We start from the raw sequence: 20,997 nt of genomic DNA, 5'->3' as shown, positions 1-20,997 counted from the left end.
CACAAAGTGATCCAAACTGTCGTTTATACCTCGTGTCTTCTCATTAAACTTGTATCTCGCGAATATGGCATTGCAAACGGCAGCGGGTCAGTTCACGTGCTTACATGGGAGGCGTGCTGACACGATATATTTTGATATATATCAAAATACCCGCGCTTCACAGCGGCGAAGTACTGCTTTAAAATTTTTATTAAGAAGAAAAGTAAACCTTTTTAAACTGAGGGAAAATGAATCAATAATTATTTCTTAAGGATCTCTTTGTATACCATGTTGTCAGTTCGTCCTTCCGGTTGTAATATGACCAAGCTGTGTGCTGAGCTTACTCTTGAGCATGAAATCTAACGTGGTTTGTGCCCTTCAGAATGAAAACAGTTTGCATTCACCTTTTTAATAAAAGGCGAGCTTTTAAGCCTGAGAAATCACCCCGTAAATGCACACGTTTAATTGCACATGTGTTAATATGTATGCTTACACAGTATTAAAAGACACTCAACAATGGAGACTTATTAATTGTCATTGCTAAGCAGAGCCTTAGTGGAAATTGGAGGCGTTTGAATTGAAATGGGAGATCAGAGGGTATAACGGGGATGCGAGGAATAAAAACTCTCTCCCCTGAGCCACCACCAGTAAAAATAGTTGCCTGAATGAGGTTCTTTTGCAGACATGTGACCTGAAGTCTCGTGCCGTCACAAAGTTTCAGTGGCTGGACGCAAATCCACAATCGGTTTCATATTGTTTTCGTACCTTATCAATTGTGAAATGTGTTTTTTGAACAGGTTTGATTCTTTGAAGTGATCATTCCTGCTGCGTTCAGTCACTTCACGTGAGCCGCTCTCTTCTGTGATGTTGCGATGTCCACGGGTTTATTTAATGTTAGCTAAGACCCGGCAGTTAAAAGTTTCTCGCTACAGCAATTTTAACTCTGTCACAAAGTGATCCAAACTGTCGTTTATACCTCGTGTCTTCTAATTAAACTTGTATCTCGCGAATATGGCATTGCAAACGACAGCGGGTCAGTTCACGTGCTTACATGGGAGGCGTGATGACACGATATACTTTGATATATATCAAAATACCCGCGCTTCGCAGCGGCGAAGTACTGCTTTAAAATTTTTATTAAGAAGAAAAGTAAACCTTTTTAAACTGAGGGAAAATGAATCAATAATTATTTCTTAAGGATCTCTTTGTATACCATGTTGTCAGTTCGCCCTTCCGGTTGTAATATGACCAAGCTGTGTGCTGAGCTTACTCTTGAGCATGAAATCTAATGTGGTTTGTGCCCTTCAGAATGAAAACAATTTGCATTCACCTTTTTAATAAAAGGCGAGCTTTTAAGCCTGAGAAATCACCCTGTAAATACACATGTTTAATTGCACATGTGTTAATATGTATGCTTACACAGTATTAAAAGACACTCAACAATGTCATTTACCTTTGTTCCCACGTTTGATAAAAGGCGAGCTTTTAAGCCTGAGAAATCACCCCGTAAATGCACACGTTTAATTGCACATGTGTTAATATGTATGCTTACACAGTATTAAAAGACACTCAAAAATTAACATCATTTACCTTTGTTCCCGCATTTGACTCGTGCTGTAAATCTTTTCCTTGTTTTTAGTTCACGTGATTACGTAGGAGGCGTGATGATGCGATACGTGACTCCGCCTCCTCCATTAGAGTATATGGACAAAAAATAAGTTCCAGTTATGACCATTACGTGTAGAATTTCGAAATGAAACCTGCCTAACTTTTGTAAGTAAGTTGTAAGGAATGAGCCTGCCAAATTTCAGCCTTCTACCTACACGGGAAGTTGGAGAATTAGTGATCAGTCAGTCAGTGAGGGATTTGCCTTTTATTAGTATAGACTAGCAAAATACCCGCGCTTCGCAGCGGAGAAGTACTGTGTTAAAGAGGTTATGTAAACATATATATACATAAACATATATACTTATATATACATATACACATCCACATATATATACATACTAGCAAAATACCCGCGCTTCGCAGCGGAGAAGTAGTGTGTTAAAGAGGTTATGAAAAAAAAAGGAAACATTTTAAAAATAACGTAACATGATTGTCAATGTAATTGTGTTGTCATTGTTATAACTGTTGCTGTCTTATATATATATATATATATATATTATATATATAATATACACACACACATAAACATTTATATACATATACATATATATATACATATCTACATATACACATCTACATATATATACACACATACATAAACACACACATAAGACTTACTGACTGAAACGGGCTTTCATTGACAATCATGTTACGTTATTTTTAAAATGTTTCCTTTTTTTTTCATAACCTCTTTAACACACTACTTCTCCGCTGCGAAGCGTGGGTATTTTGCTAGTATATATATATATATATATATATATATATATATATATACATATACACACATACATGCAGTTTTAATAACACAGAAATCAATATAAACATTAACATCATTATCATATGAGAATATGAAGTAATATATAAGAAGCACATTTCATATAAATATAAATTATTAAACAGTAAAATCTTCTTCTGTAATTTGCTACGGTGGCAATTTGTGTGTCTGTCCAGGATTTTAAATGACCTGTAGCTCGCAAACCGTTTCACCTATACACTTGAAATGTGGTACACATATAGTACGTCACGTCTACTATCCGCTTTATGGGTGATGATTGTTTTACTCTTTTTATCTTTATTTTATTTTATTGTAGAATCAACTCCTATCTGCGCACAGCAGGGCAGCCGTGGGCGGATGCGTATGGTGTATTCACTCCATGTTATCGTGCATTGCGCTGTCAGTGGTATTTTGATAAAAGAATTTTGAACAACATATAAGAAGCGTATAAATTATTAAACAGTAAAACATTAACATTTAAGAAGTAAAGTTACATTAAGTACTACTGCAGTGCCTTCGGGTATACCTCATTTTTTGTTTGCCCATTACATGCTTAAATGTATACATTTTTTGGTGCACCTACCCGAGAACACGCGACATATAACTGAGCGTGGGAGAAGCATGGATTTTAAATACGCGTTGAGTTGATGTGCTGGTCTCCCTCGTGGAATAACTGGTAATGTTTGACTAAAATCTACAGCGAGTAAAACGACATTACCTCCTATTTTTTTTTTTTACGATCTCTGAGATCTTGCTTTTTTCGGTTCAAGGCTTCATAAGCTCTTTTATGTTGTATGGTGTACTTATCCCAAACCATCATCTTTGAATGTTGCAAGACTTTCGCCTTGTATGTAGATCGGGGTAATTACATTCATTGCATTCCTAGTCTGAATCACAATGTGATTGTATGGGTGGTTACCTGGCACTGTAGGGTTGCCACCCGTCCTTTAAAATACGGAAACGTGGCGCGTTTGAGAATGAAATTGCGCGTCCCGTTTTGAATCAATACTGGACGGGATTTATCCCGTATTTTTTTTATAATTTTTTTTTTAAAGCAGCGTCTCATGCAAATCATCCCACACGCATTTTATGAAGATGCCTCCTTTCCTACTTTTGATTGGGTAATACTTGATGTCATCGTTACTTTGATTGGTCTTTTTAACTGTCCAGTGAGGAGGGCGTGTCTTTTAAGTAGAGTCTGCAAAGTGTTGGCACTGAGATGTGGCGTCAGCGCCATAGTTGAAGCCCCTAACGTTGCGGTCAGCAAGTCGGCTAACATCCGCCATGTGCCGTCTTTCAGTTGCGAGAAGCAGATCATAGAATGGTTGAAACTGTTGCCCCTAACGTTGCGCCACGGCGTGTGGTTCGTTTATACCTCGTGTCTTCTCATTAAAGTTTTATCTCGCGAATATGTTATTGCAATCCGCAGCGGGAGCGTTTCTATGAACTTAATTTAAACTTACGTTTTACACCGTGCTTTGTTTCCCTTATGAACATGCTTGTATGCTTAAGTCGCTCCGTTCTCAATTGTTTAATTAATTTTTTGCTGTTCGCTGTTTGCGGCTCTTCCTCCATTTCCCCCTACTTCGTTCTTTTATCTCGCGAATATGTTATTGCAATCCTTAACGGGAGCGTTTCAATAAACTGATTGAAAATAGTTTTGCATTTACCTTTTTAGTAAAAGGCGAGCTTTTAAGCCTGAGAAATCACCCCGTAAATGCACACGTTTAATTGCACATGTGTTAATATGTATGGTTACACAGTATTAAAAGACAGTGAACAACGTCAGTTACCTTTGTTCCCGCGTTTGATAAAAGGTGAGCTTTTAAGCCTGAGAAATCACCCCGTAAATGCACACGTTTAATTGCACATGTGTTAATATGTATGCTTACACAGTATTAAAAGACAGTCAAAAATTAACGTCATTTACCTTCATTCCCGCGTGTGACTCGTGCTGTAAATCTCTTCCTTGTTTTTAGTTCACGTGATTACGTAGGAGGCGTGATGACGCGATACGTGACTCCGCCTCCTCCATTACAGTGTATGGACAAAAAATATGTTCCAGTTATGACCATTACGCTTTGAATTTCGAAATGAAACCTGCCTAACTTTTGTAAGTAAGCTGTAAGGAATGAGCCTGCCAAATTTCAGCCTTCCACCTACACGGGAAGTTGGAGAATTAGTGATGAGTGAGTCAGTGAGTCAGTCAGTGAGGGCTTTGCCTTTTATTATTATAGATACAGTGGAACCTCTAGATACGAGTTTAATTCGTTCCAGCACTGAGCTTGTATAGCGAATTTCTCGTATCTAGAACAAACTTCCCCATTGAAAATAATGGAAATCCAGTTAATCCGTTCCGCACCCCAAATATATTAACATAAAAATCAATTTTCCTAACAAATAACACTGATAAATTATATATACTGTAGTCTACCTTTAATAAATAACACTGGTAAATAATATAACTGATTATTAAAAGAATCAAAACAGGTGTCCAAAGTGCAGTAGAGCATTCAATAAATCTTTAAATAAATAATCCTTAAAACAGTTGTGAAATGGAGGTTTAAAATACACAAGAATAACAATCCTTTAACACGAGGTTAAAACGTCAACAGGATGCAGTCTTTAAAAAACAGATGACAATCCCCGGTGCTTCTTCTCTGTTAGCGTCTCACCTGCGGGCTCTGCAACAGGCGAGACACTCTTAATGCAGCTGACCTTCTCTACACCGTCCTGCTTCAGCTGTTTGGCTCGCCTGTTCAGCTCACTGTTCAGCTACACGCGAGCCTGCACTCGCTCGCTCGCTCTCCCGCACCGACTTCCTGCCTGCCTGCCTGCGCTCTCTCTCCTCTCTTTTCTTTTACTTCTCCCCCTTAACCGGCTCGCGCTTCTCTATATATGCGGGGAGGACATGGCAGCTGCAGCCCATCAGCCACAGGAACAATCATGGATGTGGGCAGTTTCCCACCTGTGCACTTAAGTGAGAAACGCAGACACCGCAGATCGCGGCTCGCAACTGCTACCACGCCCCCTCGCTAAGCCGCGAGCTATACCCACAGCCTGGCTCGTGGCTCGTTACGTGAGTCAATGCTCGCATTTAGATCTGAATTTTTCGCTCATACTTTCCTCGTATTTTGAATTTCTCGTATACAGAGGTGATCGTATCTCGAGGTTCCACTGTATATACATATATATATATATATATATATATATATATATATATATATATATATATATACATATACATACAGACACATATATATACATATACATATGTACATATCTACATATATATATACATATACATATGTACATATCTACATATATATACATATACATATGTACATATCTACATATATATACATATACATATGTACATATCTATATATATATCTCTATCTATCTATATATATCTCTGACTATCTATCTATATATATATCTCTATCTATCTATATCTATATATATCTCTATCTATCTATATATATATATCTCTATCTATCTATATATATATATATATATATATCTATCTATCTATCTATCTATCTATCTATCTATCTATCTATATATACATCCCCGTGCTTTGCAGCGGCGAAGTACTGCTTTTAAATTTTTATTAAGAAGAAAACCTTTTTAAATTGAGTGAAAATCTACCAATAACAATTTGTTAAGGATCTGTTTTTTTGTGAATCTGACTTCACACAGCCTCTCCGCTGTTTTATAAACGAACGTCATATAAGGTCTTCCTTTTTCGTTGCTTTGTCAACGGAAGCAGCCTTTTTATTTAATCCTGTTTTTACGATTGTTCTGTTTGTATACCAGTTTGTCAGTTCAGCACTCCGGTTGTAATATGACCAAGCTGTGCAACCACACTTTTGAGAATGCAACGTATAGTTGTACAGGAGAAAAGCAATCTTGCCTGAAATCAATGGCAACCTTTTGTAGGTCTATGAACTTAATTTAAACTTTAGGTTTACATGGTGCTTTCTTTCCGAAGTACCTGCACTCATGAATATGTCTGTATGCATCAGTCGCTCAAATCCCCGCGGTTCGCACCGGCGAAGTTCTGCTTTTAAATTTTTATTAAGAAGAAAAGAAAACCTTTTAAAATTGAGGGAAAATAAACCAATAACAGTTTGTTAAGGATCTGTTTTTTTTGTGAAGCTGCCTTCACTCGAGTGATCACTTCGAGCTTTAAGCCTGAGAAATCACCCCGTAAATGCACACGTTTAATTGCACATCTATCTATCTATATATATATATATATATATATATATATATATATATATATATATATATATATATACAGTGGTGTGAAAAACTATTTGCCCCTTCCTGATTTCTTATTCTTTTGCATGTTTGTCACACAAAATGTTTCTGATCATCAAACACATTTAACCATTAGTCAAATATAACACAAGTAAACACAAAATGCAGTTTTTAAATGATGGTTTTTATTATTTAGGGAGAAAAAAAATCCAAACCTACATGGCCCTGTGTGAAAAAGTAATTGCCCCCTTGTTAAAAAATAACCTAACTGTGGTGTATCACACCTGAGTTCAATTTCCGTAGCCACCCCCAGGCCTGATTACTGCCACACCTGTTTCAATCAAGAAATCACTTAAATAGGAGCTGCCTGACACAGAGAAGTAGACCAAAAGCACCTCAAAAGCTAGACATCATGCCAAGATCCAAAGAAATTCAAGAACAAATGAGAACAGAAGTAATTGAGATCTATCAGTCTGGTAAAGGTTATAAAGCCATTTCTAAAGCTTTGGGACTCCAGCGAACCACAGTGAGAGCCATTATCCACAAATGGCAAAAACATGGAACAGTGGTGAACCTTCCCAGGAGTGGCCGGCCCACCAAAATTACCCCAAGAGCACAGAGACGACTCATCCGAGAGGTCACAAAAGACCCCAGGACAACGTCTAAAGAACTGCAGGCCTCACTTGCCTCAATTAAGGTCAGTGTTCACGACTCCACCATAAGAAAGAGACTGGGCAAAAACGGCCTGCATGGCAGATTTCCAAGACGCAAACCACTGTTAAGCAAAAAGAACATTAGGGCTCATCTCAATTTTGCTAAGAAACATCTCAATGATTGCCAAGACTTTTGGGAAAATACCTTGTGGACTGATGAGACAAAAGTTGAACTTTTTGGAAGGCAAATGTCCCGTTACATCTGGCGTAAAAGGAACACAGCATTTCAGAAAAAGAACATCATACCAACAGTAAAATATGGTGGTGGTAGTGTGATGGTCTGGGGTTGTTTTGCTGCTTCAGGACCTGGAAGGCTTGCTGTGATAGATGGAACCATGAATTCTACTGTCTACCAAAAAATCCTGAAGGAGAATGTCCGGCCATCTGTTCGTCAACTCAAGCTGAAGCGATCTTGGGTGCTGCAACAGGACAATGACCCAAGACACACCAGCAAATCCACCTCTGAATGGCTGAAGAAAAACAAAATGAAGACTTTGGAGTGGCCTAGTCAAAGTCCTGACCTGAATCCAATTGAGATGCTATGGCATGACCTTAAAAAGGCGGTTCATGCTAGAAAACCCTCAAATAATGCTGAATTACAACAATTTTGCAAAGATGAGTGGGGCCAAAATTCCTCCAGAGCGCTGTAATAGACTCATTGCAAGTTATCGCAAATGCTTGATTGCAGTTATTGCTGCTAGGGTGGCCCAACCAGTTATTAGGTTCAGGGGCAATTACTTTTTCACACAGGGCCATGTAGGTTTGGATTTTTTTTTCTCCCTAAATAATAAAAACCACCATTTACAAACTGCATTTTGTGTTTACTTGTGTTATATTTGACTAATGGTTAAATGTGTTTGATGATCAGAAACATTTTGTGTGACAAACATGCAAAAGAATAAGAAATCAGGAAGGGGGGCAAATAGTTTTTCACACCACTGTATATATATATATATATCTGTAACTATCTATCTATCTATCTATCTATCTATCTATCTATATATATATATATATATATATATATATATATATATATATATATATATATATATATATATATATATCTCTATCTATCTATCTATATATATACATATATATCTCTATCTATCTATATATATACATCCCCATGCTTTGCAGCGGCGAAGTACTGCTTTTAAATTTTTATTAAGAAGAAAACCTTTTTAAATTGAGTGAAAATATACTAATAACAATTTATTAAGGATCTGTTTTTTTGTGAAACTGACTTCACACAGCCTCTCCGCTGTTTTATAAACGAACGTCATATAAGGTCTTCCTTTTCGTTGCTTTGCCAACGGAAGCAGCCTTTTTATGTAATCCTGTTTTTACGATTGTTCTGTTTGTATATTACGTTGTCAGTTCAGCACTCCGGTTGTAATATGACCAAGCCGTGCAAGCACACTCTTGAGAATGCAACGTATAGTTGTACAGGAGAAAAGCAATCTTGCCTCAAATCAATGGCAACCTTTTGTAGGTCTATGAACTTAATTTAAACTTTAGGTTTACACGGTGCTTTCTTTCCGAAGTACCTGCACTCATGAATATGTCTGTATGCGTCAGTCACTCAAATCCCCGCGGTTCGCACCGGCGAAGTTCTGCTTTTAAATTTTTATTAAGAAGAAAAGAAAACCTTTTAAAATTGAGGGAAAATATACCAATAACAGTTTGTTAAGGATCTGTTTTTTTTTGTGAAGCTGCCTTCACTCGAGTGATCACTTTGAGCTTTAAGCCTGAGAAATCACCCCGTAAATGCACACGTTTAATTGCACATCTGTTAATATGTATGCTTACAAAGTATTAAAAGACACTTAACAATTAATGTCATTTACCTTCGTTCCCGCGTTTGACTCGTGCTGCAAATCTCTTCCTTGTTTTCACTTCACGTGATTACGTAGGAGGCGTAATACGTGATGACGCGATACGTGACTCCGCCTCCTCCATTAGAGTATATGGACAAAAAACAGGTTCCAGTTATGACCATTACGCGTAGAATTTCGAAATGAAACCTGCCTAACTTTTGTAAGTAAGCTGTAAGGAATGAGCCTGCCAAATTTCAGCCTTCTACCTACATGGGAAGTTGGAGAATTAGTGATGAGTGAGTGAGTCAGTCAGTCAGTCAGTCAGTCAGTGAGGGCTTTGCCTTTTATTAGTATAGATATATATATGGAAGCGAAGGTCTGTGATACAGGCCCTGTGACTTTGGGCCAATAATAAGAGTGCCAGAGAGCTGGCTGAATTGTGGCTCTCTAATGAATACGCCATTAACAGACACTTGGACTTGAACCACGCATATACAGGCTTAAAAAGAAGAACATCTAAATAATTAAAAGATTTTATGACCACCACCTTCTGAACCACACCTTATCAGTCCACTCCCCTTTAGAACCCCACCCCCTCACCCCTATCCTTCACTTACCATATATTGCCTTTTGATTCCTGTATGTCTAGTCATTTTCTTCTGATAATGACACCTGGTAGGATGTTAAAAGCTTAGGAATAAAAAACTATTTTAAGATATGTGACTCATTTTCTCCCTTTGTGGATGTCTAGCTACACATAACACATATATATCTAGAAGAAACCACCCGTTATTACAGGAGAACGCTCCCAGAAGGCGTCTCATTCTGATGCTAACCTTGCTTCTGTGCAAACCTAAGCCTGAGCCAGTAACTTGTCATTCAGACAGCAGGACTGTGTCCTCTAATAGGCACAATGAGGCACATATTTTTTGTTACATTTCCTATTTTTTGTTCCAATTAAACTGGGTTTGGCCCAGTTGGCACCCCAAGCATTTGGTTTTGTCCTGCCTCTTCATTTGCTCCACTACAATATACATACAGTAGGCATCATGTGGGCAGTGAAACCCTTCATGTGTTCTACAACTTTGTGATGGCAAGTGCGATTTTATACTCTGTGGTGTACTGGGAAGGTAACATCACTTCAACAGAGGCCCACCACAATCAACAAACAAATTAAAGTGACAGTTCCGTTATGGAACATATTCTGGACCCCCTCAAAGAAGTAGCAAAGAAGAGAATTAAAACAAGACTGCACGCAATTATGAAAAATGCTGAACACCCTCTCTCTGACACATTAACACTGAGAACTTTCAGCCAACAAATTATTCAGCAGTGTGTGAAAAAACACAACTGGGGATCTATCTGTTTATCTGTCTAAAAAGTATTCACCCCCTTGAAACTTTCACATTTTATTGCTAAATAACATTAAATCAGTGGATTTCATATGGCTTTTTAACACTGATCAAGAGAAAAATATTCTATAATGTCAAAGAGAAAACAGATCTGTGCAAACTGGTCTAATTTAGATACAAATATAAAACACAAAATAACTTATCTAATATGTATTCACACACCTAAACCATCACTGGTGCAGCCAATTGGTCTTAGAAGACAAAGAATTAGTTCAAGTGGAAACCAATTGATTGTAGTATAAATAGCACCTTATCAGAAAAATCTAACTTGTGGCGAGTCAGTATGATGGCCAAACTGACACAATGATGACAGAAGAACACTCCAAGAAACTCCATGAAAAGCCAATTGAAATGCACAAGTCAGTGGATAGATGCAAAAAATATTCAAGTTACTGAATATCCCTTGGAGGCAAATTAAATCAATTGTTGAGAAATGGAAAGAGCATGGCACAGCTATAAATCTGGCTAGATCAGACCATCCACAAAAACTGAGTGTCTGTGCAAGAAGATGAGTAGTAAGGTAGGTCCTCAAGATACTCTGATAACAAACTGCAGTGATTCAGGCAGGATAGACTGTGCAGACAATAAATGTGCCCTGGTGCTTCACAAGTCACAGCTTTATGTGAGAGTGGCAAGGAGAAAGACACTACTAAAACACACACATACAGTTTGCCAGAAGGTACATGAAGTCAGCTGGAAAATGGTTCTAAAGTCTGATGATTCCTAAATTGAGCAGTATACTGTACATATCATCTTGAAACACACAATTCCCTTTCATGAAGCATGTTGATAGCAACGTGGTGAAGCGTGGAGATGCTTCTTTACAGCAGGCCTTGGAAGCTTGTGATGGTACAGGATAAAATGAATGCAGGAAAATACAGGAAAATCTTGGGAGGAAAACCTGGAGTAGAAGATTTCTTTTCAAACAATTCAACAAATGCAACAATCCCAAGATAAAGCTACATGGGAATTACTAAAAACAACAATGTTAATGTGGTGCAGCGGCTTAGTCAGAGTCCAGATTTCAGTCAAATTGAGAATTTGTGGCTGGACTTGAAAAAGGCTCTTCGCTAGCAACCCCCATGCAACCTGACAGAGCCTGACCAGTTTTGTAAATAAGAATGGGGAAAAGTGTAGTCTCCAGATGTACAAAGCTAATAGAGACCTATACTCATGGCTGTCATGTCTGCCAAAGATGCATCCATTAAATACTGATTTACACTTATGGAATCAATTATTTTGTGTTAATTTAGATCACATTGCAATGGTCTGTTTTTACTTTTGATATTAAAAAGTCTTTTTTGTTGATCAATGCCAAAAAAGCCACAGTTATTCCACTGTGATCCAATGTTGTATAACCACCAAGGGGGTGCATGAATACTTTTTACAGACACTGATTTATGCTTTTCAATCAGCGTTTAACGGAGTTGTTTAGAGTGTCCTTTTCTCTTCATTGTGTCAATTTGGCCATCATACTGACTCGCCATGAGTTGGACCTTCCGGATAAGGTACATTTATTTTATATACTCAATTAAAACTCCAGACGGGTGATCTTCATTAAACTAATTATGTGACCTCTAAATCCAATTGCCTGCACCAGTGGCTGGTAGTGGTGGTGGTTGTGGTGTAACGGTGTCCGGAATGTTTTTGTGGCACACTTTGGACCCTTAATATCAATCAATCATGACCTAAATACCACAGTCTATCTGGGTATTGTTGCTGGCCATGTGCAGCTTTTCAAGGCCACAATTTACTCATCTTGTATGACTAATTTCATCACGATAATGCACCATGTCACAAAGCAAATTCGTCTGAAACTGGTTTCATGAAGTTGAGTTCTGTGTTCTTCAGTGGCCTGATTCTGAATACAATAAACATCTTTGGGATGCAGTAGATAAGGAGATTCACAGCATGGACGCGCAGCTGAAAAATCTGCAGAAATTCTGTGATGCACACATGTCACCATGGACCAGAACATGGACCAGAACATGGACCAGAATCTTTCCAACATCTGGAGAAATCCATACCATGAAAAACTGAGACTGTTTTGTGAGCAAAAGGAGGTCCTACCCAATATTTATAAAGTGTTCCTAATAATATTCTCAGTGAGCGCAGAACATTAGGACATTAGAACAATCTAGACAAGAACAGGCCATTCAGCCCAAAAAAGCTTGCCAGTCCTATCCACTTAATTCTTCAGAAATAACATCGTCGAGTTTTGAAAGTCCCTAAAATCTTACTGTCTACCACGCTACTTGGTAGATTATTCCATGTGTCTATGGTTCTCTGTGTAAAGAAAAAATTCTAATGTTTGTACAAAATTTACCCTTAACAAGTTTCCAACTGTGTCCCCCTGTTCTTGATGAACTCATTTTAAAAATAACAGTCTCAAACCACTGGACTAATTCCCTTCATATTTTTAAACACTTCAATCATGTCTCCTCTTAATCTTCTTTTGCTTAAACTGAAAAGGCAAAGCTCTTTAAATCTTTTTTCATAATTCATCCCCTGTAGCCATGGAATGATCCTGGTTGCTCTTCTCTGGACCTTTTCTAGTGCTGCTATGTCCTGTTTGTAGCCTGGAGACCAAAACTGCACACAGTACTTCAGATGAGGTGTGACCAGTGCATTATAAAGCTTGAGCACAACCTCCTTGGACTTGTACCCCACACATCAAGCTATACTGTATAACTTAACATTCTGTTAGCCTTCCTAATGGCTTCTGAACACTGTCTGGTAGCTGATAGTGTAAAGTCCACTACGACTCCTAAATCCTCCACATAAGGTCTACTCTCGATTTTCCAACCGCCCATTGTGTATTCAAACCTAACATTTCTACTTTCTATGTGTAATACTTTACATTTACTGACATTACATTTCATCTGCCACAAATCTGCCTAAGCCTGTATGCTGTCCAAGTCCTTCTGTAATGATATAACAGATTCCAGATTATCTGCCAATCCACCTGGCTTGGTATCATATGCAAACTTAACCAGCTTGTTACTAATATTCCTATCTAAGTCATTTATATACAGTAGTGTATATTAAAAATAGCAGCGGCCTTAGCACTGACCCCTGTGGAACACCACTCACAACATCAGCCAATTCTGATAAGGTTCCTTGTACCATCACCCTCTGCTTCCTGTGTTTGAGCCAATTCTCTACCCATCTACAAACATCACCGTGAACTCCCACTTCTTTTAGTGTTCGTGTACATGGGGTATGGAACACAAACAGGTGCATAATTTAAATCTATATATTTGTGTGTACACACGCATAAATACATAAGTAAAAAGCAGTATTCTGTACTATTGCCTCAGAGTTATCTCAAGTGAAAATGGTTTGAGTATAAAACAATAATGGCTATTTTGACCACAAAATCTTGATACTGCCCATAACCCAAGTGGCACTGCACCTGCCTTCTACCCTTCGCCTTGAAGATAGTCAGAACACACTGTGGAGACACACTGCTTCTTCCGGCTGAACCCAGGTTTGATTACCAAAAACTTGCCAAAGAACACCAATCCAGTTTTGACTCTAGAAAAATGTCCTCCTACAAGATGCTTTAACTACAACCATCAAAGCACACAAATGTGGACTCTTTGTCCAGGCTACACCACGTATGCTAGTTTCCCAAAGATAATGCTAACAAGATACAAGGTGTCCAACATAACTATACTAGCGTACCCAAACTACTCCACCTTGGCTAAAATGAGCCTGAGTGTACAAACAACCAAAATGGGAGTACTTGTGGCTTACTCTCCATGACAAGGGAGGACCTTGAATTAGATCTGCTTCTTCTTTGGATTGTGTGAAGCAAGTCAAGGTAAGAATGCTACTTGGCTATTGAAAGGAGGGGTTGCATCAGAGACTTCAAAGTGAAAGAAGATCTAGGAGTTTAACCAATATATGTTGGAAGGAGTACTCTCAGCTGCTTTTTGAATGTCTGAAGACTGTTTATAGGGACAGAGTGGTGTGCTATTATATCCCACCAGGGCAAAAGGATGGAAACAGACAGTGAGCAAGTGTCTCAATACATTTAGAGGGCACTATGTGCCTCCACAAAAGAAAAGGCAACCTGTCTAAAAGGCCTGCTGCACCATTTTAAACCAAAAATGTCTGCTGAGGGTAAGCATATCAGAAAGTAGGCTGGTGTTAAACACAATAATAGATTATAACCTGAAAGGCAAGCTTCACAAAAGCAAATGCACCTATACTCTCCTAGGGTGCAGATATTTTCCATCTGGAATGCGGCAGGAATTTATAGATTAAGAGAGACCTGATCCAAATGAAAAATATACAATTAGACCTGCAACTTTTCAAATTAACAATAAACTGTTTTAGGTCCTATTGGGTTTCTGTTGGGTAGCCAAAATTTATTGCAGACGATGGCATCCATTACTAATTAAACAAACCAATAATCAGCACTTACCATCAATAATTCTTTTCACCCTCCAGATGCGCAGTGTGATGATAAGACTTATGGCATCCCAGGGGCTGCTGGGTCCATTTGCTACAGTAGAAGCCACCATTGGGGCCAAAGAGAGGACGATTACAGCACCATCAAAAACCTGAGAAAGAAAGGTAAAGGTAGCTAGTACTGCATTGGAGGGCCCTTGTTACTATTACCGATAATTCTTTTTCTGCATAATTGTCAGAATCACAGGTAACTGGAGTCTACAGCATAGCTCAACTATTAATTAATGGACAAATATTGTTGGGCTCCATTTATATTAATTAGGTTCACAACATTTTGTTTTTTATCTGTTTAAACAAATACAAATAATTTATATGTATACTCCTAATTGTGAGGAGGCAGTCTTGGAGAGGATGCCTGTCTACTGCAGGCCACTCTCACTTACACATTCATACTCACTCTGGGCCAGTGGGGAATTGTTAATTAACCTAACAGCATGTCTTTGGACAGCAGAAGTTGGCATGAGGAAACCAACATGAACAAAGGAAACCATGTAAGCTTGAGACAGAAGAAAATAAAATATGCTGTTTCATACATAATACTGATAAACCTGCTGTACGTATCAGTCTTGGATTTACAGTAGTTTTAAAAATGTATGCATAACGTTGAATCAACTGGACGCGACTCACAAAAAGAGGTACATGCATACTAACTTATCAAACCAGAAAGTAAAATGAATTCTCATATGAAATAATACTGCATAATACAAGGCAAAATAGTTCAACTTGCCTGTGTTATAAAGAGAAGTAATCAACAGAACTGCATGTGACTGTACGTTGGTTAATTCAAAAATAGAGGCGGTTAGCCATTTATAAGTTAGGAACATATTGAGAAAGACCTACATGTAGAACAAATATTCATTGATCATGACAGATTAGCATTGGGCTATTTTTGTTTACTGATTGCATGAGTAGCAACTCACAACTGACAATGACCATCAAAACTGACATTGCACTGCCGACACTACCAAACAAAAATAAGCTTATTTTGATGCAGTGCCTGCTCCATTCTCTTTCTTTCTTTTTGGAGATCAAAACTAATTCCAAAACTGACATTGCACTGCCGACACTACCAAACAAAAATAAGCTGTACCTGCTTCATTCAAGTCAAGGACATTGGAGCATTACCATATCCTTATAGTATCAGGAACAAAGCAGGAATCTTCCCCTGACAAAGCACATGCCTATCAAAGGCACATACTGTAAGCATGTAAAGGTGTTCACTAGCTAACCTAACAAACGCAACTTTTAGACATGGGAGAAAAACTAAACTATATAGAGAAAAAAAAATCATCCAGGAAGAACATATCAACTACAAACAGAGAATGATCTAGAACTGTGTTTGAACCCAGAAGTCAGCACCCCTAACCACTGTTCTGCCTTGTTTGTCAAGTCACTGTTAAAATGTGAAGGAACTCAAATGGGTGACTACAGCCTGATCAGAACTTGATTTAGTAATGATTTACTATAGACTGTGCTTTTCAACCTGTAGTCATTCATTTGACATTATATTCTTGAAATGAGATAATGAGATAAATGCACAGCCACATAAAAATGTCTTACTTATAGTGACTTAAAGTAAATTGTCTTACTTTCTCAGAATATGATAATTAAAATATCAGTGAAGTTGGGTAAATACAGTAAAAATCCGTTGATATTCTAAAGGTGTGTTTTCTAATATAGGGATCTGAAAAACCAGAGCCTACTGAGAACAAGGCAGGAACCAACCCTGGATAGAACAATAATTCATCACACTGTCTCACATACACATTCATTCACCTTCATGTTTGCCCAGTTTAGAATTGCTGATTAAGAACCTTTTTGGGATGGAAACTTGAATACTATGAGAAATATGGAAAGAGAAAATGTAAAGCTTAACAGGCAGCACAGGAGCTGAACCTAAGATCTCAGGGTTGAGAGGCAGATGTGCCATCAATGCCACAGAGTGCCATTCCAAAAACTGGGAAGCCTTTTATTGCTACCAGTTGGTCGTGCAGTTATCAGCTCTGTTTTCTTTTGCAGATATCTATACCTTGAATGCCTTGCTTTTTTGGTTGTTGCATTTTAATTGTCCATTGCCCTCAGTATAGTGCAGGGTTTGCAAAATCAGTCTTGAAGACAAGCAGTGGATACAGGGCTTTTGTTCTAACCTGATTGCCCATTTACAAACCAATCTTTTCCAATAACAGATCTTAATTTTATGGCTTGTTAGCGTTTTCATTTAGCCATGTCAGGTCATTCTTATGTCACAGATTTTTTCCTTTCCAATGATATTATCTAAACAATTTATAGCCAATCTATAACAATTTATAGTGAATAAGTAATTCTCAGACATTCGCTTTTTTCTTCTTCAGTTTCCATCCTAATATTTTATCAAACCAGATAGTTCATGATGAACACACAGAGGTGCACATGGAAACAAGTTAGACAGAAAACTGTTGGCTCCTTGGTCATTTGAATCTTTTGAATGCTAATAGTGAACAATTAAAAAGCAGTGAATGCAGCTGTTTAGGACTAAAATAAGGAAGCAAGTGTGGGAATCCTAACATGTGAGACAACTACAATGAAGCTTCAACAACAATAATTCCCTTATAGTGTGTGCCACATGTACTATTGGTCTTTTGTTAGTTCACCCTCTCCTTAAATGTACACCTGGGAAGATGGGTTTATGTGGGTTTGCCTCTTATTGGAGATCTGCACCTTTAAGGAGGAGTCACTGTACAGAATGTTTGCCTAAAGGGGATTTAACCCAGAAAGGTATGAGGAGAGAGAGAGGGGGAGACATCTGGAAGAGAGGCAAGGAGCAACAGCATACTAGCGTGGGAAATCTGAAACTGAAGCCACCTACTAGAAGTTGGATTTGTGTCCAGATTTACAAGCGAGATGCGTCTCAGAAGGTAAACCTTTTTGTTTGTATTTTCTTGAGCTCCCAACTGTTTTAGTGGTAGGACAGAACGTTTGCATTATTTGCAACGGTTTGCTGAAGATTCCTTTATGCTTCCATTCACCTCTCACAGATCAGTAAGGACTGTAAAAGCAGACTGCTATTTTTATGCCAAATAGGTTAAGAATGGCTATTGTATCATGCACCCTAATTTGTTAATTTCCAGCTTTGTTTTGACAATGTATCTGTTGTTTGGGTTTGTGTCGTAAAGTATTTAGTTTCTTTGTAAAGTTGTTAACACACATTTTTATACTGTTGCTCACTAAGTACTGGCCTAGGATTTGTGGTGAGTAGGTTAAACAAGAATGAGTGAACCCCAAACAGATTTATCTTAGTCAGACTCCTGGGGTAGCAGTACATCCTTCTTATTAATAATTTGGGTTGGAACAAAAACCCTGCAGCCACTACAGCCCTCCAGGATAGACTTTACAGATCCTTGCTCTAGTTCTGTATTGAGTACTGGGTGACTGACTGAAACTGCTTGCTTAACTAAGGTTTAATACAATCAAAGACTTGAGAGCAAGGCCAAGTCAGTAGGGTCACCTGTAAATGAGGCACCTTCAGATACTTTCATCTTTTTTCACTGTAGCAGTATTATTAAGGACACTGCTGTAAATTGTCTCCATTCTTCTATTGTGAGATGCAGGGCTGCTTGAGAGTGGTGTGTCCTGCATGCACTTTGAATTCTTCAAAATAGCAAAAGGCAGGGGCACCAGTGCTAGAGAGAAAGACAAAGAGAAGGGTGTCCTTGAGAAAAACCTATATGTGTCATTAGTGTGCTAGAAGGCAGATGCCAGGACTTCCAGATCCTCACCACTGAGGAACAGGAAGTATGGCTAGTGTGAAACAGTAAGAAATAACAAGACCTCCTATTTGACAGGTAGCAGCACCAGCCAGGAAAGCTGCAGCCAGATTGCTTATACAGGAGTTAGAAGTTAGTTGAGAATGCTCATTCCCTACCAGCACTTCTTAACCTAAGGGGGCAGAACACAGGAGAAACAACAGAATAAGGGAATAGTTCATGTACAGACTACATAAAAGACCCAACTCTTTAAGAGCAAAAGAAGACTAAGAGGTGAAGTGACATCAGGTGCCACTAAAGGAAATTGCAGCCTGGTGCTTTGTATCAAGCATTGGAGAGTCCCAATGATAGGATTAAAGCAGCCTCACAGGAACTGAAGAACTGTTTGGGACCAAGTTATATCTAGTGGAAGGAAGAGGTCAGCAGTAATGGAAAGAGAGATAGAGAGGTGGACAAAGTTGGTAAGTCCAGCCACCGGGATGAACAGACATTGGGTTTTATTTTTTTCTGCTTAACTTTGTGGCATATTTATAACAAGGAGCATGTAAATGGAAAGATTCACACATTTTCAAATAAAAAATACAGCCTGTGTATTCTTTTTAGAGAAAGTAAAAAAGTGACTTGGTGAAAATGGGTGCCAGTTAGAGAAGTTGCTAAGTATATTTTTACAAAAGAAAGGAAAGACTTCTATGGTTTTGTTAAAATATGCAGTTGAAAATAAGCCCCACAAATAGAAAAACAACTGAAAGCTGTGCTTTTGATAGATGGCATTTGCTTTGGAGCAACGCACAGGAGTGTGTTGGTTGGATTTGAATTTTAAATTAGGCATCAAGAAACAGCATACTTTAATTTAATAAATTATTTTTTTTCCAGCAGCAAATCAAGACCTTCATAATATAAAATATTATCATGTAAATATAAGCAAGTAAAATAACATAAATCTGTACAAAAATGTGGAACTGGACAGTTTTTGTGACTGTTGGATTTGGTTTAGTTTGTTCATATTTGCTTGTATGTGGGAACAGGGATAAGAGGTAAGCTGGTCTATGTGCTCAATTAAATAAAATATAGTTTTATATTTTAATACACTCTTGTTTGTCATAGCACCAGAGAGTATTGATAGGTTGGTTGGACGTGTAAGTAAGAATTTGACTCTACTTATAGCACTTTGAGTACTGAGAAAAGCGCTATATAAATGTAATGAATTATTATTAATTATTATTATTACTTGGTACACGTTACAATAATACTACTATTACTACTGCTACAAATGCACATGAAAAATGGCCAAATATTAGATGAGAAAGCTGACTTTCTTTTCATCAGGCTGTAGTTAACTTTACCTTTCCTGTTATGTCACCTACCTAGACAACTATCTACCAACAATTTGAATAGAATAATACTACACATAAGGATATATTTTATCTGACAATTGTTTTTAGCTTGTCCTTGTAAAAGTTTCTCCATCACTTTCAGCTAACAGGTTAAACTGAAATTATTAAATTTAATCATTTTCACAGTCAAATCTAAAATCAAACTTTCATGTAAAGTAGCCCACCAGTGTAGAAAAAAAGTTAATTTTTAATTGTCTTATGTTAATGCAAATATATAGGTAACACTTTAGGTTCTGTAAAAAATGCATCTATTACTCATTTTCTTTTATGTAACAAGACCTTAACAAAGGCTTCTTTTGGTCTTCATAACACTTATAAAACATCAGTAGATCAGTTATTCATCTCTGTGTAGTGTGGCATTTTCACATGATGGTAAAATTACTTGTTAATATTGTAAAAGAGTACAAAGACAAGATAAAGGTTTGGGGTGACACCATGTCCCGAGATTCTGTAAATACAATAATAATAAATGCTTTTCAGAGAAAAAACATCTTGGTAGACACGAGTTTGACAGTAGACTCCCCAATATAGTAACACCTCCAGTTAAATACAGGCCAGACAGGAAAAGGTGGGTCCAGGTGGCCAAACACTGGAAGTGGTGTCAGAGGTGGTAGGGTTGTCAATCATTCGGTCAATAGTATAAAGCGCTATCCTGTGGATTGGGAAGGAATTATCACCACCAGAACCGTTAAGCTGTCCCCAATGTTTATGTGTGTGACACTATGAAGGATTCAGAGGTGTGTGATGAGAG

General features: G+C 37.9%; 1 protein-coding gene across 1 annotated transcript in view; it reads right to left on the bottom strand.

The window, feature by feature from the left end:
• The window catches only part of tmem266 (transmembrane protein 266), a 481,028-nt gene that overhangs the window by 127,387 nt on the left and 332,644 nt on the right, over nt 1–20,997 (bottom strand). The window contains exon 7 of the mRNA XM_028823201.2: nt 15,063–15,201. Coding sequence (XP_028679034.1) covers nt 15,063–15,201 — 139 coding nt within the window. The remainder of the gene's footprint in view (nt 1–15,062; nt 15,202–20,997) is intronic.

This window comes from Erpetoichthys calabaricus, chromosome 17 (genome assembly GCF_900747795.2).
Source record: "Erpetoichthys calabaricus chromosome 17, fErpCal1.3, whole genome shotgun sequence".
Classification (NCBI taxonomy): Eukaryota; Metazoa; Chordata; class Cladistia; order Polypteriformes; family Polypteridae; genus Erpetoichthys; species Erpetoichthys calabaricus.
This window is presented reverse-complemented; position numbering and strand designations above follow the sequence as displayed.